Raw genomic sequence first — 24,668 nt, forward strand, 5'->3', positions numbered from 1 at the left:
CCATCAAGTATAATCTTAAGAAAAAAAGTTATGCTAGTCTATAGATAATATGCATAAAGAGAGCAATATCTTTTGAATATTTATAGATCAGGTAGTCAATTTCTTGAGGTTTATATTTCACAAAGATTGATCCCTTTGCCAAAAAATATCAGTACTTTCTAATATTTATTAGTGAGATACAGTGTTGGGAATTTTTTCATTAACTACCAACTCATTCCATGCTTGACAAAACCCATCCATGTACTCCTAAGTAGTATCAATCTTGACCTTTATCCCTTATAATCTTTAGTTATATAATATTTGAAAATGCAGCAGAATACATACAAAATATATGTATGTTTTGAAGCATAGCTACCAAATGAACATCTATGAATCCAAAATAACATTTAAGAATGAGAACATTTCAAATAATTTTGAATCAACCTGAGGTTTCCTTGACAGTCACAGCCTTCTGCATTCTACCAAGACAGAAGTACCATTTTGAGTTTTCTGTTGCTTCTTAAAGATAGTTTTGTCATAAATACATGTATCTCTAGAATGTTTAATTTTCCTTTTAAAATAACATAAAGTTTATATAGTTTTCTGTAACTTTTTCTATTTGATATATATATTTTTAACTTAGTGTTTTCAGTATTCCAGAATTCATTGTTTATGCACCATACCCAGTGCTCCATGCAATACATGCCCTCCTTAATAATCACCAGCAGGCTCACCCATCCCCCACCCCCATGCTCTCCAAAACCCTCAGTTTGTTTCCCAGAGTCCACAGTCTCTCATGGTTCATCTCCCCCCCAATCTGATATATTAAGATATATCCGTATTATTGTATGTGTCTGTAGTTATTTCAGTTTCACTTCCATATGACATTCCATTGTGTGAACATACTACAGTTTGTTTCTCTGATCTCCTATTATTAAATATTTGGTTGTTCAGGAATTTTTTTTCAAATTACAAAATAATCCAGGATTTATACCTAGATATGGAATTGCTGGATTTCACTGAAGTCAAATTTTCAGCTTTTTAAGACGCCAAATTGTGTTCCACAGGAGTTGCATCATTCCCTTATTTGTTGTCCCAGTTATTCTCACTTCCTTGTCCTTAATCTTATTTATTTTTTATTTAATTTCATTAATTTTTTACATCCTTTGAAGTTAAAAAGATGTTTTATTCTAGTATAATTAACATATAGTGTTATATTCATTCCAGGTGTACAATATAATGATTCCACAATTCTGTATTTATCACAATAAGTGTACTCTTCATCTCTTTCACTTATTTCACCCAGTCCCTCATCTGTGTCCTCTCTGGCACCATCAGTTTGTTCTCTTTAAGAATCCGTTCTTTTTTTATTGTCTCTTTAATTTGTCTGTTTGATTAAATTCTTAATTTGAATTGCACATAATGACTGAAATCCTGTAGTATTTATCTTTCTCTAACTCATTTTACTTAGCACTATACCCTCTAGATCTATCCATGTTGTTAGAGCAAATGACAAGATCTCATTCTTTTTTATGCCTGAGTAATCTAGTGTGTGTGCTTGCGTGTGTGCATGCATGCGCACAGCACATCTTTATCCATTCAGCTATGGTTGGACACTTGAGTTACTTCCATGTCTTGGCTATTATAAATAATGCTGCAATAAACATAAGGGTGCATATACATTTTCAAATTAGTGTTTTCATTTTCTTTGGGTAAATACATAGTTATTTTTTACTTTAAAATAGAGAAGCCTCCTGGAAACTGGTAGTCCTTCTCTTCCCATTTCTGGCATAAAAGCCCACTAAACACCCATCTTTATCATTTTATTTTGTAAAACTTCCTTATCTGTGTTTGTCCTCTATTTGTTATCTGCCACTGTAAAAGTAAAAAGTTTTCTAAAACTTTTTGTAAAACCTGTAGCCCTTCTTTTTAGTTGAAATTCTTTATAGTTACTTAATCCTTTTATTCTTATACATTTTAAAATTCTGCAGAATTGTAGAATTCTATAACCAAATTCTGGCAATTACTTAAGTTAAAATTTCATTCATTTAGTTCTTTGCTTGATACAGAGAGAGGGTTTTTTTTCATCCTTTTCTTTATTTCCTTTATAACAGGGCCCAGCTGGTCCCATTGGTTTACCAGGGCCAATTGGTCCCCCAGGACCACCAGGTTTGATGGTAAGCTTGCTTCTGTAATTTTATCTTTCCTACTTAAAAAAAAAATTCTCTCAGGAATAATAATATTATTTCTACTACTTGAAAGTATAATGCATTTTCAATGTTTACAAACTATATTTTTTTATTTTATTTTATTTTTTAAAGATTTTATTCACCCATTTGACAGAAATCACAATTAGGCAGAGAGGCAGGCAGAGAGAGAGGGAGAAGCAGGCTCCCCACTGGGCAGAGAGCCCGATGAGGGGCTTGATCCCAGGACTCTGGGATCATGATGAGCCAAAGGCAGACACGTAACCGACTGAGCCACCCAGACACCCTATTTTTATTTTTTAAATATTATTTATTTACTTGAGAGAGAGAGAGAGAGAGAGCGTGAACGCACAAGCTGGGGGAGGGGCAGAAAGAGAAGGAGAAGCAAACCTCCCCCTGAGCAGGGAGCCAACCAGGGGCTCGATCCTGGGAGTCCAAGATCATGACTTGAGCTGAAGGCAGTTGCTTAATGGACTGAGCCACCAGGTGCCCCTAAACATTTTTTTTTTTAAATTTACACAATATTTTACAATGCTATGGTAAATGATATACATGCTAAGTAATAGCTTCATTTTATAGATGGGGAAAAATGAGGTACATAAAAGGAAAGATTTTAGGGAGGAGTCAAGATGGCGGAGAAGTAGCAAGCTGAGACTGCTTCAGCTAGCCGGAGATCAGCTAGATAGCTTATCTAAAGATTGCAAACACCTGAAAATCCATCGGCAGATCAAAGAGAAGAAGAACAGCAATTCTGGAAACAGAAAAACAACCACTTTCTGAAAGGTAGGACCGGCGGAGAAGTGAATCCAAAGCGACGGGAAGATAGACCCCGGGGGGAGGGGCCGGCTCCCGGCAAGCAGCGGAGCAACCGTGCACAAAACCAGGACTTTTAAAAGTCTGTTCCGCTGAGGGACATCGCTCCAGAGGCTAAACCGGGGCGAAACCCACGCGGGGTCAGCGTGGCCTCAGGTCCCGCAGGGTCACAGAAGGATCGGGGGTGTCTGAGTGTCGCAGAGCTTGCGGGTATTGGAACGGGAAAGCCGGCTACAGAGACAGAGCCGACAGTAAGCTCGCAGCTCGGTGTTACCTTGAACCGGTCGCAGGCTCGGTGAGCTCGGAGCGCGGCCGGAGGTCAGGCAGACGGGAGTAACTGGGCGCTGTTCTCTGGGGGCGCACTGAGGAGTGGGGCCCTGGGCTCTCGGCTCCTCCAGGCCGGAGACCAGGAGGCCGCCATTTGTATTCCAGTCCTCCGGAACTCTATGGAAAGCGCTCAGGTAACAAAAGCTCCTGAAAGCAAACCCGAGCGGATTACTCACCCCGGCCCTGGGTAAGGGCGGTGTAATTCCGCCTGGGGCAAAGACACTTGAGAATCACTACACCAGGCCCCTCCCCCAGAAGATCAACAAGAAATCCAGCCGAGACCAAGTTCACCTACCAAGGAGTGCGGTTTCAATACCAAGGAGAGCAGCAGAATTCCAGAGGAGGAGAAAGCCAAACACGGAACTCATGGCTTTTTTCCTGGGATTTTTTTTAGTCTTGCAGTTAATTTAATTTTTTCTTTTTCATTTTTTTTTTCTCGCCTTCGGGTAAAATTTTTTTTTTTTTAACTGTTACCTTTTTCTTTTTTAACGATTTTTTACTAGTTTATCTAATATATATATTTTTTCTTTTTTACATTTTTCTTAGGTGTTTTCTTTTTTTAAAAATTCTTTTCTTTTCTTTTCTTTTTTTTTTCTTTTCTTTTTGTTTTTTTTTTCTTTCTTCCTTTTTGAACCTCTTTTTATCCCCTTTCTCCCCACTCACGATTTTGGATATCTTCTAATTTGGTTAAAGCATATTTTCCTGGGGTTGTTGCCACCCTTTTAGTATTTTACTTGCCCCTTCATTTACTCTTATCTGGACAAAATGACAAGACATAAAAATTCAACACAAAAAAAAGAACAAGAGGCAGTACCGAAGGCTAGGGACCTAATCAATACAGACATCGGTAATATGTCAGATCTAGAGTTCAGAATGACAATTCTCAAGGTTCTAGCCGGGCTCGAAAAAGGCATGGAAGATATTAGAGAAACCCTCTTGAGAGATATAAAAGCCCTTTCTGGAGAAATAAAAGAACTAAAATCTAACCAAGGTGAAATCAAAAAAGCTATTAATGAGGTGCAATCAAAAATGGAGGCTCTCACTGCTAGGATAAATGAGGCAGAAGAAAGAATTAGTGATATAGAAGACCAAATGACAGAGAATAAAGAAGCTGAGCAAAAGAGGGACAAACAGCTACTGGACCACGAGGGGAGAATTCGAGAGATAAGTGACACCATAAGACGAAACAACATTAGAATAATTGGGATTCCAGAAGAAGAAGAAAGTGAGAGGGGAGCAGAAGGTATACTGGAGAGAATTATTGGGGAGAATTTCCCCAATATGGCAAAGGGAACGAGCATCAAAATTCAGGAGGTTCAGAGAACGCCCCTCAAAATCAATAAGAATAGGCCCACACCCCGTCACCTAATAGTAAAATTTACAAGTCTCAATGACAAAGAGAAAATCCTGAAAGCAGCCCGGGAAAAGAAGTCTGTAACATACAATGGTAAAAATATTAGATTGGCAGCTGACTTATCCACAGAGACCTGGCAGGCCAGAAAGAGCTGGCATGATATTTTCAGAGCACTAAACGAGAAAAACATGCAGCCAAGAATACTATATCCAGCTAGGCTATCATTGAAAATAGAAGGAGAGATTAAAAGCTTCCAGGACAAACAACAACTGAAAGAATTTGCAAATACCAAACCAGCTCTACAGGAAATATTGAAAGGGGTCCTCTAAGCAAAGAGAGAGCCTACAAGTGGTAGATCAGAAAGGAACAGAGACCATATACAGTAACAGTCACCTTACAGGCAATACAATGGCACTAAATTCATATCTCTCAGTAGTTACCCTGAATGTGAATGGGCTAAATGCCCCTGTCAAAAGACACAGGGTATCAGAATGGATAAAAAAACAAAACCCATCTATATGTTGCCTCCAAGAAACACATTTTAAGCCCGAAGACACCTCCAGATTTAAAGTGAGGGGGTGGAAAAGAATTTACCATGCTAATGGACATCAGAAGAAAGCAGGAGTGGCAATCCTTATATCAGATCAATTAGATTTTAAGCCAAAGACTATAATAAGAGATGAGGAAGGACACTATATCATACTCAAAGGGTCTGTCCAACAAGAAGATTTAACAATTTTAAATATCTATGCCCCCAATGTGGGAGCAGCCAACTATATAAACCAATTAATAACAAAATCAAAGAAACACATCAACAATAATACAATAATAGTAGGGGACTTTAACACTCCCCTGACTGAAATGGACAGGTCATCCAAGCAAAAGATCAGCAAGGAAATAAAGGCCTTAAACGACACACTGGACCAGATGGACATCACAGATATATTCAGAACATTTCATCCCAAAGCAACAGAATACACATTCTTCTCTAGTGCACATGGAACATTCTCCAGAATAGATCACATCCTCGGTCCTAAATCAGGACTCAACCGGTATCAAAAGATTGGGATCATTCCCTGCATATTTTCAGACCACAATGCTCTAAAGCTAGAACTCAACCACAAAAGGAAGTTTGGAAAGAACCCAAATACATGGAGACTAAACAGTATCCTTCTAAAGAATGAATGGGTCAACCGGGAAATTAAAGAAGAATTGAAAAAAATCATGGAAACAAATGATAATGAAAATACAACGGTTCAAAATCTGTGGGACACAACAAAGGCAGTCCTGAGAGGAAAATATATAGCGGTACAAGCCTTTCTCAAGAAACAAGAAAGGTCTCAGGTACACAACCTAACCCTACACCTAAAGGAGCTGGAGAAAGAACAAGAAAGAAACCCTAAGCCCAGCAGGAGAAGAGAAATCATAAAGATCAGAGCAGAAATCAATGAAATAGAAACCAAAAAAACAATAGAACAAATCAACGAAACTAGGAGCTGGTTCTTTGAAAGAATTAATAAAATTGATAAACCCCTGGCCCGACTTATCAAAAAGAAAAGAGAAAGGACCCAAATAAATAAAATCATGAATGAAAGAGGAGAGATCACAACTAACACCAAAGAAATACAAACTATTATAAGAACATACTATGAGCAACTCTACGGCAATAAATTTGACAATCTGGAAGAAATGGATGCATTCCTAGAAACATATAAACAACCACAACTGAACCAGGAAGAAATAGAAAGCCTGAACAGACCCATAACCAGTAAGGAGATTGAAACAGTCATTAAAAATCTCCAAACAAACAAAAGCCCAGGGCCAGACGGCTTCCCGGGGGAATTCTACCAAACATTTAAAGAAGAACTAATTCCTATTCTCCTGAAACTGTTCCAAAAAATAGAAATGGAAGGAAAACTTCCAAACTCATTTTATGAAGCCAGCATCACCTTGATCCCAAAACCAGACAAGGATCCCACCAAAAAAGAGAGCTATAGACCGATATCCTTGATGAACACAGATGCGAAAATACTCAACAAAATACTAGCCAATAGGATTCAACAGTACATTAAAAAGATTATTCACCACGACCAAGTGGGATTTATTCCAGGGCTGCAAGGTTGGTTCAACATCCGCAAATCAGTCAATGTGATACAACACATCAATAAAAGAAAGAACAAGAACCATATGATACTCTCAATAGATGCTGAAAAAGCATTTGACAAAGTACAACATCCCTTCCTGATCAAAACTCTTCAAAGTGTAGGGATAGAGGGCACATACCTCAATATCATCAAAGCCATCTATGAAAAACCCACCGCAAATATCATTCTCAATGGAGAAAAACTGAAAGCTTTTCCGCTAAGGTCAGGAACACGGCAGGGATGTCCATTATCACCACTGCTATTCAACATCGTACTAGAGGTCCTAGCCTCAGCAATCAGACAACAAAAGGAAATTAAAGGCATCCAAATCGGCAAAGAAGAAGTCAAATTATCACTCTTCGCAGATGATATGATACTATATGTGGAAAACCCAAAAGACTCCACTCCAAAACTGCTAGAACTTATACAGGAATTCAGTAAAGTGTCAGGATATAAAATCAATGCACAGAAATCAGTTGCATTTCTCTACACCAACAGCAAGACAGAAGAAAGAGATATTAAGGAGTCAATCCCATTTACAATTGCATCCAAAACCATAAGATACCTAGGAATAAACCTAACCAAAGAGACACAGAATCTATACTCAGAAAACTATAAAGTACTCATGAAAGAAATTGAGGAAGACACAAAGAAATGGAAAAATGTTCCATGCTCCTGGATTGGAAGAATAAATATTGTGAAAATGTCTATGCTACCTAAAGCAATCTACACATTTAATGCAATTCCTATCAAAGTACCATCCATCTTTTTCAAAGAAATGGAACAAATAATGCTAAAATTTATATGGAACCAGAAAAGACCTCGAATAGCCAAAGGGATATTGAAAAAGAAAGCCAACGTTGGTGGCATCACAATTCCGGACTTCAAGCTCTATTACAAAGCTGTCATCATCAAGACAGCATGGTACTGGCACAAAAACAGACACATAGATCAATGGAACAGAATAGAGAGCCCAGAAATAGACCCTCAAATCTATGGTCAACTAATCTTCGACAAAGCAGGAAAGAATGTCCAATGGAAAAAAGACAGCCTTTTCAATAAATGGTGCTGGGAAAATTGGACAGCCACATGCAGAAAAATGAAATTGGACCATTTCCTTACACCACACACAAAAATAGACTCAAAATGGATGAAGGACCTCAATGTACGAAAGAAATCCATCAAAATCCTTGAGGAGAACACGGGCAGCAACCTCTTCGACCTCTGCCGCAGCAACATCTTCCTAGGAACAACGCAAAAGGCAAGGGAAGCAAGGGAAAAAATGAACTACTGGGATTTCATCAAGATCAAAAGCTTTTGCACAGCAAAGGAAACAGTTAACAAAATCAAAAGACAACTGACAGAATGGGAGAAGATATTTGCAAACGACATATCAGATAAAGGACTAGTGTCCAGAATCTATAAAGAACTTAGCAAACTCAACACCCAAAGAACAAATAATCCAATCAAGAAATGGGCAGAGGACATGAACAGACATTTCTGCAAAGAAGACATCCAGATGGCCAACAGACACATGAAAAAGTGCTCCATATCACTCGGCATCAGGGAAATACAAATCAAAACCACAATGAGATATCACCTCACACCAGTTAGAATGGCTAAAATAAACAAGTCAGGAAATGACAGATGCTGGCGAGGATGCGGAGAAAGGGGAACCCTCCTACACTGTTGGTGGGAATGCAAGCTGGTGCAGCCACTCTGGAAAACAGCATGGAGGTTCCTCAAAATGTTGAAAATAGAACTGCCCTATGACCCAGCAATTGCACTATTGGGTATTTACCCTAAAGATACAAATGTAGTGATCCAAAGGGGCACATGCACCCGAATGTTTATAGCAGCAATGTCCACAATAGCCAAACTATGGAAAGAACCTAGATGTCCATCAACAGATGAATGGATCAAGAAGATGTGGTTATATACACAATGGAATACTATGCAGCCATCAAAAGAAATGAAATCTTGCCATTTGCAACAACATGGATGGAACTAGAGCATATCATGCTTAGCGAAATAAGTCAAGCAGAGAAAGACAACTATCATATGATCTCCCTGATATGAGGAAGTGGTGATGCAACATGGAGGCTTAAGTGGGTAGAAGAAGAATCAATGAAACAAGATGGGATTGGGAGGGAGACAAACCATAAGTGACTCTTAATCTCACAAAACAAACTGAGGGTTGCCGAGGGGAGGGGGTTTGGGAGAAGGGGTTGGGATTATGGACATTGGGGAGGGCATGTAATTTGGTGAGTGCTGTGAAGTGTGTAAACCTGGTGATTCACAGACCTGTACCCCTGGGGATAAAAATATATGTTTATAAAAAATAAAAAAATTATAAAAAAAAAATGAAAAAAAAAAAGGAAAGATTTTAAATAAAATATTTCATTAGTTACCTCTTGATGTGTCAGTGTTGAAGCTGATTCTAGCCATTGCATTAAGTCTTCGAGGGCAGTTCTCTAGTCACTTGATGAAATGTGTTTCTTCAAACTGCATTTTTCTGTTTAAGAGGAACAAAAATGGGTGTTCAGAAAAAAAATATTTGCTCTCATTTCTGAGGGGCCTGTGACAAAACAGTAGAATTGGTGAGGGTAATGAGTCACTCTGCAATGGAATAAGGATTTGTGTATCCTAGAAAAGAAGCAAAAACGTTTAAAGAGCTTGACTATGCAACTAGTTTTCCTTACTACTTCTATGGTCACTCATACTTTCTACTGTAATTAAATTCTGAGTATTTTTGCCCCTGAAATACTTTGATTTCATTCAAGTCATGTTTTGGACTTAGAACTTTGCTTCTTAAAAGGGCAAGAAAATTGGACTTCAGTCAAAGTAATTTTTCATGTGCCACTCCATCTCTCATCTACCATATATTTAAGTGACAGTTTTCATTATACCTTTATAGATTGCACAGTTTTGCTTGTGACAATTGGTTCTTTCTTCTTGAATGAAGGAAATAACATTTGGTAAATACTAAAAGAATCTACCAGAAAGACTGATTTCTGCTTTCCTGGAAATACCTATGAGAGGATTAGAAAACCCCGTTGTTTAGTCTGTTTTGGTTGTAGGCATCTTGCAAAGCATGAGACTCTGGACTATGGCACTTTTTCCCAACTCTGTTGTTACAACATCAGTATACCCTGGGTGTGTTGTTACATCTTGAATTTCCTCAACTCTTGTGGCTATATAACTGATTCACTCTGCATTTCTGAATATTCCTTCAATTAACCCTGATTCAACAGGTGAAGCAAAGTCTTAGAAATGCCAACAGAGTACAATATGTAAATGAATAGGTCCATTGAGATCAAAGAGGTGATATACTAGGGCAAACAAATGCCTGTTTAACTTTTCAAGCCTTGAAACATTACAAAGATCACGTAAAATTAAAACTGAACTAAAAAAGTAAATGGATGCTTTTAGAACTAGATATTTAATTGCCTTAAGACACCAAAATTATTTACCTGTAATTCTGATATGAGAAATTTGATATGTTTGTTGCAATTAACTTTTGTATTGATTTTTGGCACTTGTGTTACCTCCCTTCCTCTATATATCCTTGTATTTCTTCCTCTACCCACTTGTTTGCTGTCACAGGAAGTCTCCACATTCATTTGGCTTGTTAAAATCAATTTAAATCTGAGAAAAAAACAGGAAAATATTATTTTGAAAGGCTTTTTCAGTCCTCGTTTTTTTATGAAACCAAATAATGATTTTGAAACAATACTTTTTTAATAAACTTACTAATATATCCCTTTCCCCCCCCCCCCCCGTGTCTTCTATTCTTAGGGCCCTCCTGGTCCACCAGGACTTCCAGGACCAAAGGTAATTTTCTTTTATGTGCATTTTATTTGGTGTGAATTCTTTCTGTTAGCATCAACGAGATTTTAAACTAAAACCTCTCTCTTCAGGGGAATATGGGCTTAAATTTCCAGGGACCCAAAGGTGAAAAGGTGAGTAAAGAAAAATGTTGATTATGCAGCCCTCAGTTTTTTCCTTTCCTCATGATTTGAGCTCATCTTTTTGCAACTGACTTAGCTTACATTTTATATTATTGTCTGTGTAAATTATGAAATATTACTTTCTTATTAAATCTTGCAAACAGGGTGAGCAAGGTCTTCAGGGCCCCCCTGGGCCACCTGGGCAGATCAGTGAGCAGAAAAGACCAATTGATGTAGAGTTTCAGAAAGGAGACCAGGTGAGTATGTAGAGAGGAAATCAATGAACATTTTGCTATAAAAGCAGCATTCCATTAAAATGCATTATAAGCTGGAATATAATTATATGGAAGGTACTTTAAAAATAACAAGAGTTTGAGATAATTAAATTTTTAAAGAGCTTTATTGAGATATAATTTACGTACCATACAGTTCACCCATTTAAAGTGTACAATTCCATTCTTTTTTGTGTATTCACAGGGTAGTGAAACCATGAGTACAATCTAATTTTAGAACATTCTCATCAGCCACCCTCCAAACCCCATACATATTTGTTGTTACTCTTCATTTTTCCCCAAACTCTCAGCCCTAGGCAACCACTAATCTACTTTTTGGCTCTGTAGATTTCCTGACTCTGATCACTTCACATAAATAGAATCATAAAGTATATGGTCTTCAGTGTCTGGCTTCTTCAACTTAGTATATTTTCACGTTCTTCCATATTGTAGCATGTATCAGTACTTCATTTCTCTTTATGGCTGAATAATGTTCCCTCGTGTGAATATTCCACATATTGTTTATCCCTTTATCAGTTGATGGACATTTGTATTGTTTGCATTTTTGGCTATTATGAATAATGCATTCATGTACAAAATTAGGTCATGGTAAGGTCGATGGTCATTGTCTTAGAGGACTGTCTTCTCTATATTTCACTGATATACAAAGAGAAAGATGGTATTATAAACCGTTGTCATGTTTAGAGATAATTATCTGATACCTTGCTTCTACAGAGTAGATGAGATCATACATATCTTTCTTTTTTTTTTTTTTTTAAAGATTTTATTTATTTACTTGACAGGTCACAAGTAGGTAGAGAGGCAGGTAGAGAGAAAGGAGGAAGCAGGCTCCCTGCTGAGCGGAGAGCCCGATGCGGGTCTCGATCCCAGGACACTGGGATCATGACCTGAGCCGAAGGCAGAGGCTTTAACCCACTGAGCCACCCAGGTGCCCCTTACATATCTTTTATAGCACAGTGACCCACCCTTGAACAAAGTGTGTACATTGTTGTTTCACTTAAATGCTAATAATAAAGTTAAGAATTAAGGACAAATTGTACTGAAACTCTACCATCAATATGGATTGGGTCATTTAATTCTCTGCCAAAATGTATGTGATATGTATGTATGATATGAAATGTATGCTAAATATAGGAGATATAGACCCTTTATCTCCTTGTTTTAGGTATTCTTGCTTTTCATAAAATGTATCATTAATAATTTCATTTCAAGTGTTGTCTTTTTATTTACCTCAAAACTCAGCTTGTACATACATTAGAAATGAACTGAATTAACCGAAGATGGCTCTTGGTTCTTTTGCCTAGCAGATTTCAACTTTGAGTTGAAATCTGAGTCTATAGTTCAGTTTGTTAAAAGTGTTCTTAGCTAGCTCTAGTACTAATGTTGCTTTCCTTTCCCCTACTACTGTGTAGGGACTTCCTGGTGACCGAGGGCCTCCTGGACCTCCAGGGCTACGTGGTCCTCCAGTAAGTCACCTAAAATTCTTTAATGTCATTTAATGTAAATTGGTATTGATACATAGCACTCCATGTACCAGTGTTAAACCACTTTTGTGTGTACAGGGGCCTCCAGGTGGTGTGAAAGGTGAGAAGGGTGAGCAAGGAGAGCCTGGCAAAAGAGTAAGTATTAGAACCACTAATTCTCTTTGGAAAAAATTTTAAATATGTGTTTGTGTGTGTGTGTAATAATTCTATTCTTTCCTCTTAATTCCTACTTTCTTTGTCTCAGAATGTCATATTCATTTATTTATTGTAATAGCAAAGTCTGAAAAGTGTACTTAATAGTCCAAGGCAGGGATAAAGTTTGTTATGTTCTTTAATCTCATACTTCCTAAATAAGAAATTTATATTCTTGCATTTCTTTTAATCTTATAGGGTAAACCGGGCAAAGATGGAGAGACTGGCCAACCAGGAATTCCAGTGAGTAGATTAAAGCCTGTCCCCTTCACCTCACCCCCCCAAAATAACATTTATATGTGGTTCTAGAGAAGCAGGATGGCAAACAAGGCTTGGGTTTGGAAATAGTTATTATGACTGGAAATTATACTTTCTCTTTTGAATACAAACTTAAAATTTCTTTGTTAAAAAAAAACGAAGTTCGATTTTTAAGTCAGATTTCTTGAGATATAGCATGTATACAGTAAAATGAACCATTTTCAGTGTACAATTCTGTGTATTTTGGCAAACACATACAGTTGTATAATCAGCTTTAAAATCAAAAACAATTCTATAACCTTCAAAAATTCCCCCAACATTCTTTTGTAGTCATCTTCTCCCTTACCACCCAAAGCCCCTGGCAGCATTTGATCTATTTTCTATCCCTATGATATTCCTTATTCCAGATTGTCATTTAAATGTAGTCATATTGTATATAGCTTTCTGAATCAGGATTCTTTCACATAGCATAATACATTGTACTATTTATCAATAGTTCATTCCTTTTATTGCTGAGAAGTATTTGATTGTGGGGATGTATCAAGGTTTGTTTATCCATTTCCAGGGGAGGATATTTTGGTTGTTTCTGGTTTGGGCCATTATGAATAAAACTGCTCAAAACATTCACATACAGTATTTTGTGTGAACATAAGTTTTTTTTTTCAATAAAAGTTTTGACAGATAATTACTACAAAATAAAGTAGAAAATAAAACACGCAAGTCTAGGAATATTATTTCAAGCAGCCTTAGTATCAAGAGTATGCACAATAGATGTTAAAAGAGGTTTTCTGTGTGGTGACTAACATAACATAATAAAAAAAAGGTTTTCAAGGACAGAAAATTTGATGAAATTTTGGAGGCCACTCTGAAGGAAAGCAGTAATTCTTAACAAGATTAGAAGTTGGAAGTCTTAAAATCAGATAAATTGGTTTCCAAATGATTTTGCTAAATAGGTAGTCCTCAATTTGTAAACTCTATAATCATAAATTACTTTAGCATAAAATGGTTTAAGGGGAGGTAAATTCAGGGCCATAGCTCTTGACAGATTGGTCTTTGTTTCATGGTTTAGGCTGCCATGATGATCAATAATTACCTCTGATTGGTTTTGACAGATATCTTCAGAGAAAAGATATGTTCTCTGTTTTCACTGTGAAAACTCAAGTCAGGTCAAATAAAGATAGTCACCAGACAGGTAAAAAAATGACAACTCTTTGGGAATAGGTACTTGAAGAAGCTCCATCCTAGTTCTTTCCCTTCCATTTGCTGCTACGCTCTGGTTTTCACCTTGATTGTGAGCTGTTGGTTTTCAAGGATACCATGGGGCTGGGGAAAGGTGTTGGAACTAGAGCAAGTTAAAATGTCACAAAGCTCTGTGATCTTACCAAGATTAAGTCATTTTGTTTTCCCCAACAAATACTTCCTGGATTGCTACAAGCCTTTGGTTAATTTCTAGTGTTCTAAAAAAGTTGACTCTGACCATTTTTTGCCAGTGTTCTTTGTTGCTTTTATGGAGAAGAGGGCGCTTGGACATCCTGACTCTACCATTTTTTTTATTATGTTATGTTAGTCACCATATAGTCGTCAATTATTTTTGATGTAGTATTCCATGATTCATTGTTTGCATATAATACCCAGTGTTCCACGTAATACATGCCCTCCTAAATACCCATCACTGGGCTTACTCTACCATTTTTGCTAATGTCACCCTGATCTCTGTATTTTAAAGGGTTTGCCTGGTGATCCTGGTTACCCCGGTAAACCAGGAAGGCATGGAGAAAAGGTAAGAATTTTAATATTTTGAAGTGACTGGTTTTATTCTACTTAACATAATCCTTTTCTCTTCCAAGGTTTTTTTAAATTTTTTTATTTTTTTAAGATTTTATTTATTTATTTGACAGACAGAGATCACAAGTAGGCAGAGAGACAGGCAGAGAGAGAGGGAGAAGCAGGCTCCCTGCCGAGCAGAGAGCCTGATGCGGGGCTTGATCCCATGACCCCGAGATCACAACCTGAGCCGAAGGCAGAGGCTTAACTGACTGAGCCACCAAGTCGCCCCCCAAGGGTTTTTTTTTAAAGAATTATTTTATTTTATTTATTTGAGAGAGAGAGAGAGGGCACAAGAGAGTAGTGGCAGAGGGAAAAGCAGATTCCCCACTGAGCAGGGAGCCTGATGTGGGACTCAATCCTATCCTGTGATTCAAGGAGCTGAAGGCAGTTGCTTAACCAACTGAGCCACCCAGGTGCTCCCAAGGTTGAGTTCTAGATGAAAAATTTCTTAATAACTAGCTTTTGTATTCAAAACATACCTTCTTTATTCATCTTTTGGTGTTTTGTATCATTTCCTCTAAACTTTCATTCATTGTCCTAAATCACAATCCATGTGATGGGAATACATGAAGAATTGTTTAACTTTAGCATTTCCATTATGAAAAGTTGGTGCCTTCATTTTGAACATGAATCGGCAAAACTTTTGTTCTCTAGAAAGTGGATTCAGCTCTATATTAGTGAGGTCCTTATACTAGGCTTTTAGCTGTGAATTTAGAATGTCTCCACTAAACATTTCCATTCTCTTTGCAATCATTGTCTGAAAGTCTGTGGCTAATTCTTTGTCACTTTTTTTTTTTAATTTGGCTATACAGCTTGACTGGAAGTCATTTATTTAGTTATCTATTTTAAAAGTGACGTTGAAAAAATGTACAAAGCACACATTTCCCTTATTTATAGCAGAACACAAAATATCAAGTTTTCTAATCTCTGTGGTCTCTAATTGCTTTATATGAAAACCAATATTGAAAAGCATTTTTTTGCAGGCAAGGAAGAAAAGGTGTTACAAACTTGAATGTACCCAGAGGGCACATGTTTTAATGGTGATTTATCTCTAAACTAGATCCAACTTCAAGCTTGGACTAGGGGGCACAGCCAGAATAAAGGAAGATAATAAATACTCAGACAACAAGATTTTTGTTCAAGTAGTAAGTAAAGTGATAGGATTGAAAAACTCTTTAAACTAAATAAATGCAGCTTTTATATAGATGAAGAGTTCCTATGAACAAGTCTAGAACAAAAACAGGGTTGAGAAAGACATCTATCCTTGGGTCTTAGCTGGTAGAATAACAGTTGCATGCCATGTTTTTTGTGCTGTTGTACCTACTGGTTTATAGTAACTGTTTTGTCTCTGAATTTGTCTTTCATTAGTTTCTAAGAGGAAACTCACAAAGCAATTATAATTAATTAGCTATTGCTGATTACAATTAAGTCCATCAGCTCTAAAGTATCTGTCACTAATGGAAATATCTGAGACATCATGGGTCTTCCTAGACTTATTTTAATACTGCCTCATTGCCTCAAATTGTGTTTCTCTTTGAGATATTTTATTATGGATTCTTGGGTCTTTCTGAAACTTAGTTATCTGCTATGTTTTTAAGGAAATTGGTGTTTTTATGTGATTTTTTTTTTTTTTTTTTACTAATCTACTTTACACTTATATTAAACAGGGCCAAAAGGGTGACATTGGCCCAACTGGGCCTCCTGGACTTGTAAGTTTTTTGTTTTTGTTTTTGTTTTTGTTTTTAGTCTTCATTTAGAAAATTTATATGAATGCATTCTTATTTTTGTGCCTTAGTATTCCTATCCTTTTCCTCATAGAACACAAAATTCCAAGTCATTGGTAATTTCTATTGGCTTAAAAGTCTACATCTAAAAACTTCAGTAATGTTAACCTCAAAGACTTGTATTGCTCTTCCTATATGTTACTTCTCCATAGTAAAGGTTCAAAATTATGGCACTGCGTTGTTTTGCATCATGAATGCCAAATTATTTCTCAAGTAACCAGCAGGTGGTGCAAGTGTTGCTTATAAAAAGGTTCAATAAAAGATACTTGGGAAACTAGGGATTGGCCCTTTCCCCTGCAGAGTTCTGGAAAGATGGATTTGGTCTTAATAGGTTTTCTCAATTAGTGATTGTCTGATTCACACATCTTTCTTCCTTGGGTATGTGCTTTCTAGGGGCTCTTAATCATATGTAGGAAACTGCTCTATGAAAGAATAATTAGGGGGGTTGCAGATTTTGTCATGTTTGCATTCACCATGAAATTTAAGTCAAATATATTTCCAATCTTATTATGAATAAAATACCATTACTACAGTTTGACATATTGGCTTTCCTTTGGTTTAAATTTGGTAAGACTCTTGGTTTTATACTGTCTTGAATCTGTAAAGGTGCAGGTGTCATAACGTCTATATATTCAAATGTTTGAGTAGCATTAATTCTTGCTGTCCATAGTCAGTCTCAGGTATTGATACTTAGTACTTAACAAATCTAATGAGGATATACTTAAAGATCTTAGACAGTTTTTATTCACTTTCATTTTAAAATCAGAATTTTAGTTCTCTGAGAAATAGTTCCTTTATAAAATTAGATAATAACATTTTTAAAGATTTTACTTATTTATTCATGAGAGACAGAGAGAAAAAGAGAGGCAGAGGAAGAGGGAGAAGCAGACTCCCTGCTGAACAGGGAGCCCAATGCGGGACTCAGTCCCAGGACCCTGAGATTATGACCTGAGCTGAAGGCAAACGCCTTTATCTAACTGAGCCCCTCAAGTGCCCCTGAGATAATAACATTTTGATAAATATCAGAAGAAATGGAAATTTTTAAAAAGATTTTATGTATTCATTTAGCAGAGAGGGAGAGTACAAGCAGGGAGAGCAGCAGGCAGAGTGGGAGGGAGGGAGAAGCAGGCTCTCCGCTGAGCCAGGAGCCCGATGTGGGACTTGATCCCAGGAGTCTGGGATCACAACCCGAGCCGAAGGCAGCTGCTTAATGAATTGAGCCACCCAGCTGTCCCAGAAATGGAAATTTTGTGAATGCATTTCTATCTAGCAGCTTACTTTCCCTTTTGAACTATTATCTCCATTCCAGGTCCCACAACTTTCAGTCTCCTTTTGTCTGAATAGTTCTACCCAATAGAATCAGGATGAAATATTGTACTTTGGCAGTAGGTGTTGATTTGTATGCCAGCTCAACATTTGCTTAAATCTAAAGCTTAATTATCATTATAGCTCTATGAGATTAATTAATTTATATTTCAATTATTTAACATGAAATTCTTTAGACAGTGAGATTCTAATAAGACCAAGAGAAAAGGAGTGATCAGTCAGTTGATTCTAATCAATAAAGCCCTCCTAAAAGAGATGAGTTTGTTTCGTTTTGTTTTAGAGGAAGAAAGAAATGTGGGTTGATAAAGAGAAAGATTGGGAGAAGGCATTAGAGATACTTGAAATGGCATATTCAAAGCAAAGGGCAGGAATGTGCAAGATCCATGAAGTGGTTATAATCAGATAGACCTCACTCTCCTAAAATTTCACTGCTAGAAATAACAGGAGATGAAATAGGGGAGAGAGGTATTGGAAGGGAGAAGAGATTTGACAGAGTCCATTGTGAAAAGTAGGATCAGACATAGTAAGAAGTGGTGAGCAATTTTGAGTCCTTAAATAGGATAGCTAACACAGAGAAATTGATTTTTAAGGAAGTATATCCTAGCAGTAGATTGGATTGAAAGGAAGACGCTCTGAGGTGCTTCTGTTAGTCCAAGTGTAAGATGGGCATAGTGGCTGTAGCAACAGGAAAGAAGGAGGTGAATTAGAAATTTTCAGTAAAAAATTATCAGGCTTAGGTAACTGGAATGAATTGACTGTGATAAGAGACATCAAAAAAAAAAATTCTAGCTCAGAAGCCTAGGACTCAGGAGGGTGGTAATATTATTATTGGTATTTAACAGTTTCTAATCAGTTACAGGATAGGAGTGATACGGAATGTGGCTCATAATATGTGTACTTGTCTTGATGATATTGCATGCAGAGCTTTGTGTAAATGATGACACTGTAATTATATGTAGCTGATAGGTTATTTTTAGAACTAATCACTTCCCCTTTGAGTTCCTTTATTTTTTTTCTTTCATAATAAAGGTAATTCCTAGGCCTGGGACTGGTGTAACTGTAGGAGAAAAAGGAAACATTGGATTACCGGGCTTGCCTGGAGAAAAAGGAGAGCAAGGACTTCCTGGAATACAGGGACCACCTGGCCTTCCTGGACCTCCAGGTAAAAGAGACTGTACTTAATGTTCTTGTGTTGGTAGCATCTTTCCTAATCCACATGTCTGGTATTATCATACTAGTTCCAGGATGAGCAGGGCAGTAGAAGACGTGCGTATTTTTTAATTGACGGATACTTCTCAACTCATACTATAGCCTTTCTCACCAAATTTCTCACCGGTACTTAAAAAAAAAATCGATTGGATAGTTCCCTTTTACCCCCAAAATACAATTTCTACCTTTTATTAATAAATTACACCCAGTGTTTCTGTGATCCAAAATGAATCATTACGTTTTTCATTCTGCTATGGAAGGGAATGCTATTCTAATAATGCCTAGTTTTATAATATTTTCTCTATTAAAGTAGTAATTGACACTATCCACTTAGAATTCCAGAAATATCGTTTATAAAAAATAAAAAAATTTAAAAAAAATAAAAAAATAAAAAAAAATAAAAAAGAATTCCAGAAATATCTATTTAGAAATCCTTATAGTGATTTTGCTGTGCAATAAAATTTGGGGGCTCAGCACTGAGTGTTGTATCATTCCCTTATTGGAGATAAATAATACAGTAGAGCATTTCTAATTTGGCCATAGACTGAGTAGCACCCTTGTCCAGCACGTGTATTTGGATGTTCTCAAAAATGAAGAGATAATATGGATTTATGTAAAATATGAAAAGTCATCTGGTGTAGCACCTGGCAAACATATGTTTAATAAATTATTGTTCCCTACCCTTCAAAAATTTGACTAATGAATTAATAACATGATGAGATGAGTGATACTCAGTGATCCCCCCAAGGAGAAAGAATAAATGTGGGTTCTTTTCTTTCTAAGGATACACTTTGAATTTCTAATTTCAAGGTAGCAGACTAAACACATACTATGTCTAGAAAATTCAGATAAGGAATTCTTCTGGGATGCAACAAAAAAGTTATAGAATTAGGTCATATGAAAGAAAAATTAAGAGACAAAGGATAAACCTAGAAGTTCTAAAATTTATCATGCAGGAGTTCAGCAAGGAGAGAATGGGACAACAGGCAAATTTGCAAAATTAATGACTGAGAACTTCTATTTATTGAAAGAAAACATGAGTCCCTATGAAAGTGTATGAATCACCAAGCAAGAGTAAGATAATAATATACAAATACATAATGACATATTGTAGGGACATTTTAGAATTTAAGGATAAAAAGAAACTCTTAAAAACTCTCTGAGGGAAAAGGCAGACCACCTACAAAGCAATGAGAGTCAGAGGAAGATATTGGAGCATTTTCAGAGTAATAAAGAAAAATAATTATGAATTTGGGATTCTTTATTACATCAAACTGTTATTGTAGTGTGAAGATAGGATACTTAGAAAATTTCCACCTCCAGAACGTCTCTAAAGTAGATACTGGAGGGTTTAGTCTAAGAAGGGGAGGTGAATAAGAAGAGGGAAATGAGTTCAGGATGAACTTGGGGGTGGGAATGGGTGAAATAGAAGAATGAATGTTTATAGCAGCAATGGCCACGGTCGCCAAACTATGGAAAGAACCAAGATGCCCTTCAACGGACGAATGGATAAGGAAGATGTGGTCCATATACACTATGGAGTATTATGCCTCCATCAGAAAGGAAGAATACCCAACTTTTGTAGTAACATGGACGGGACTGGAAGAGATTATGCTGAGTGAAATAAGTCAAGCAGAGAGAGTCAATTATCATATGGTTTCACTTATTTGTGGAGCATAACAAATAGCATGGAGGACAAAGGGTGTCCTTGTCCCAGTTAAGTGTCCCACTCTTGGTTTCGGCTCAGGTTGTGATCTCATGGGTGGTGGGATCCAGGCACACACTGGGGTAAATTGGAAGGGGAGGTGAATCACGAGAGACTATGGACTCTGAAAAACAATCTGAGGGGTTTGAAGTGGCGGGGAGGTGGGAGGTCGGGGTACCAGGTGGTGGGTATTATAGAGGGCACGGATTGCATGGAGCACTGGCTGTGGTGCAAAAATAATGAATACTGTTTTTCTGAAAATAAATAAATTGGAAAAAAAGATATTTCATCCTAAAAAAAAAAGAATGAATGTTTAGGAAAGATATTTTGTGGAACTATATTTATACACATTGTTACCATAGGATGAGGTGATGCAGAGAGAAGAGGGGGAAATCAATCATAAGGTTTTTTGTCTTATTAGCAAGAGAGAATACTAATATTATTAATTCTCAGTTTTTAGAAAAATGTAAGTTGAAGTACATAGGTCAAAATTTTAGTAGTAACCACTAGAGAAGACTATCAGTAAAATGCATGACTTATACATCCTTTGAGAAAAGAGAATAACCAAAAATCTGGATTTACATAATATAATTTAGAATTGGGACAAAACAGACACAGACAAACTTTGGTAAATAGAAAATAAAAGATAAGATGATGAGAAGTCATAAACAAATCAGCTACTCCAATAAATGTGAAAGCACTAAGCATTGATTAAAAGACAAAAACTAAAATAAAATTGAAATATGAATATATACTGTGCATAATAGGCCCATTTAAGTTAAAAGGACATAATTTTTTTTAAATAAAGCAGTTGAAAAGTATTAGGCAAGTGCTATCTAAAAGAAAGCTGGTTTAACAATTCTAATACAGCATGAAATGGAATTCAAATCAAGAAGTACATTAAAAAGAGAGATATCTTGCCATTTGCAACAACATGGATGGAACTAGAGCGTATCATGCTTAGCGAAATAAGTCAAGCAGAGAAAGACAACTATCATATGATCTCCCTGATATGAGGAAGTGGTGATACAACATGGAGGCTTAAGTGGGTAGAAGAAGAATAAATGAAACAAGATGGGATTGGGAGGGAGACAAACCATAAGTGACTCTTAATCTCACAAAACAAACTGAGGGTTGCCGGGGGGAGGGGGTTTGGGAGAAGGGGTTGGGATTATGGACATTGGGGAGGGCATGTGATTTGGTGAGTGCTGTGAAGTGTGTAAACCTGGTGATTCACAGACCTGTACCCCTGGGGATAAAAATATATGTTTATAAAAAATTAAAAAAAAAAATAAAAAAAATTTAAAAATAAAATAAAAAAAAAAGAGAGATATCTCATATGGATAGATATAGACAGATTATACCACAATTATGTAAAAGTCATGAAACTTTGTATATCTAAAAGTACAGCTTTGAATATATAAAATAAAAACTGACAAACTCCTAGTGATAACATATTAAGGAGGTGAAAAATAAATCAGGATATAAATGATTTGAGCAACACTGTCAAGCTGCATATGTGGGAGAAAGAAATGTGTGCAGCAAAGAATATACATTCTTTTCAAACTTATGTGAAACATTTAAAAAAAATCTACTCTCCTAGATCAGAAAAAATCTTTCATTTTTAAAAAGATTTATCTGTTATTGAGAGAGCAGGTGTGTGTTTGCACACACACAGACACACAGGAGTGCAAGTTTGGGGAGGAGCAGGAGAGAATCTTAGAGCAGACTGGAGCAAATGCCACTGAACTTGAGCCCAGTGTGTGCTTGGATCCCACCACCCATGAGATCACAACCTGAGCCGAAACCAAGAGTGGGACACTTAACTGACTGAGCCAAACAGGTGCCCCCTGAAAAAAGTCTTTTAAAATTATTTTTAAATAATGGGATGCTATACAGAAATAAAAATGAACTTACAGCCACATTCAAAAATACTGGAACTTTACAAACATAATGAAAGAAGCCCGACATAAAGGAGTACATTCTGTATGATTTCATTGCAATGAAGTTCAAAAACAAGCAAAACTAATTTAGAAGTTAGAATATTTGTTATCCTTGGGAAAGAGAGGGCAGTGACTTGGGATGGGTAGATGAAGGGGCTCCTGGAGAGTTGGTGATGTTCTAGTTCTTGGGGGTACTGGTTACCAGATGTGTTCCTTTTGGATAATGTATTAAACCGTATACCCTTACACTTTTTGCCATGCTTCAACATGCAAATCCAATCAGCTTGAACCAGAATTCTTTCTCTGGTTAGTACTAAGGCCAGCTGCCATAGCATTTGGTCCAAGACTCTGGAATTATATGATCTCAATCTCCGTTCATATCCTAGCTTTAACCACTTCCTGTCATGGAGATCTTAGCCAAGTTATTCACTCTCTGAGTTTGTTTCTTCATCTGTAAAACAGGCTTATTATGCTACCCTGTGTATAGTTATTAAGGGGATTAAATCCTGTCAAAAAATTTAAAAAATTCTTTGCAAGCTGTGCTCTGTGACCACAGTGAAATGAAGTTAGAAATTAACAGCAGAAAGCACCAAATATCTTTACATTTGTATATTAAAATGAACATATGTAAATAACTTTGGAGGTAAGCAAGAAATAAAGAGAAATGACTAAATGCTAAACAACCTTATAATCAAAACTTACTAAACATAGCCAAAGTGGTGCCCTTAATGTGATACTAAACATAAATGATACTAAACATAAATGAGCTAATTTGAAAAAATAATAAGAACTGAAATAAGCATAAACAAAATAGAAGGAAAAACTTGATAAAGGTAAAAACAAGAAAAAAATATGATCAAGAGAAAAACAAGAGAAGGCACAAATAATATCAATAAAGTATTATTACCATAAATACAATTAATTTTTTTAAATTATAAGAAAACTGTAAAACTCCATCAATATAATGGAAATTCTAAATGAAATATCCATTATTCATGAAACAAAAAACACAAATTACTAAAATTTTCCTGAGAAAGTAAAAAAAAACCTTAGTAGATTAATTACCATGGAAGATTTAGAAATGTTAAGGATTTCTATGAAAAAACCATTTTATAGGTGGTTAGTTTTGTGGATGAATTCTACTAAGTTATTGAGTGAGTAATTCTGATATTTTACAAACTTTTTCAGAACTTTTTTTTAAAAAAGGACATTTAATTTCATTTTTCTGCATGTGGCTGTCAAATTTTCCCAGCACCATTTATTGAAGAGGCTGTCTTTTAATTTTATAACATTGACACCAAACCACCAAGGAGATAGCACTAGAAATAATTATAATTCACTCTCATTTATGAATATTAAAAAATCCTAAATAAAATATTTGTAAATCCAGAAAAATATGAAATAATATGATGATATGACCAACTAGATTTTACCCTAAGATTTCAAGGATGGTTCTAGCCAAACTGTGGAAAGAACCTAGATGTCCATCAACAGATGAATGGATCAAGAAGATGTGGTTCAACATTATTGTAATTGACTATATTGACAGATTAAAAGAGAATGGGCCAATATTTGTTAAGAAAAGAGTAAAATTCAATGCTCATTCAATTTTTGAAAGGTAAAAAAGTTATCCCAGAGTCCTGGGATTGAGGCCCCTGTCAGGCTCCTTGCTCAGCAGGGAGTCTGCCTCTCTCTCCGCCTCTGCCTGCCTTTCTGCCTGCTTGTGTGCTTTCTCTCTCTCTTTTTCTGACAAATAAATAAATAAATAAAATCTTTTAAAAAAGAAAAAATAACTAGGTTTAAAAGGGAACTTAATGAAGCTGCTGCATATAGGAAGTATAGGACTGTATAGGAAATGTCATACTTTTTGTGG

At 36.4% G+C, this 24,668-nt stretch overlaps 1 protein-coding gene across 1 annotated transcript in view; it reads left to right on the plus strand.

The window, feature by feature from the left end:
* COL4A5 (collagen type IV alpha 5 chain) overlaps positions 1 to 24,668 on the plus strand; it is a 253,144-nt gene that overhangs the window by 129,404 nt on the left and 99,072 nt on the right. The window contains exons 10-19 of the mRNA XM_059158581.1: positions 2,094 to 2,156; positions 10,623 to 10,658; positions 10,745 to 10,786; positions 10,939 to 11,031; positions 12,480 to 12,533; positions 12,630 to 12,686; positions 12,942 to 12,986; positions 14,728 to 14,781; positions 16,496 to 16,537; positions 18,968 to 19,100. Coding sequence (XP_059014564.1) covers positions 2,094 to 2,156; positions 10,623 to 10,658; positions 10,745 to 10,786; positions 10,939 to 11,031; positions 12,480 to 12,533; positions 12,630 to 12,686; positions 12,942 to 12,986; positions 14,728 to 14,781; positions 16,496 to 16,537; positions 18,968 to 19,100 — 619 coding nt within the window. The remainder of the gene's footprint in view (positions 1 to 2,093; positions 2,157 to 10,622; positions 10,659 to 10,744; positions 10,787 to 10,938; positions 11,032 to 12,479; positions 12,534 to 12,629; positions 12,687 to 12,941; positions 12,987 to 14,727; positions 14,782 to 16,495; positions 16,538 to 18,967; positions 19,101 to 24,668) is intronic.

The sequence above is a fragment of the Mustela lutreola genome, chromosome X (assembly GCF_030435805.1).
Source record: "Mustela lutreola isolate mMusLut2 chromosome X, mMusLut2.pri, whole genome shotgun sequence".
NCBI classification, from domain to species: domain Eukaryota; kingdom Metazoa; phylum Chordata; class Mammalia; order Carnivora; family Mustelidae; genus Mustela; species Mustela lutreola.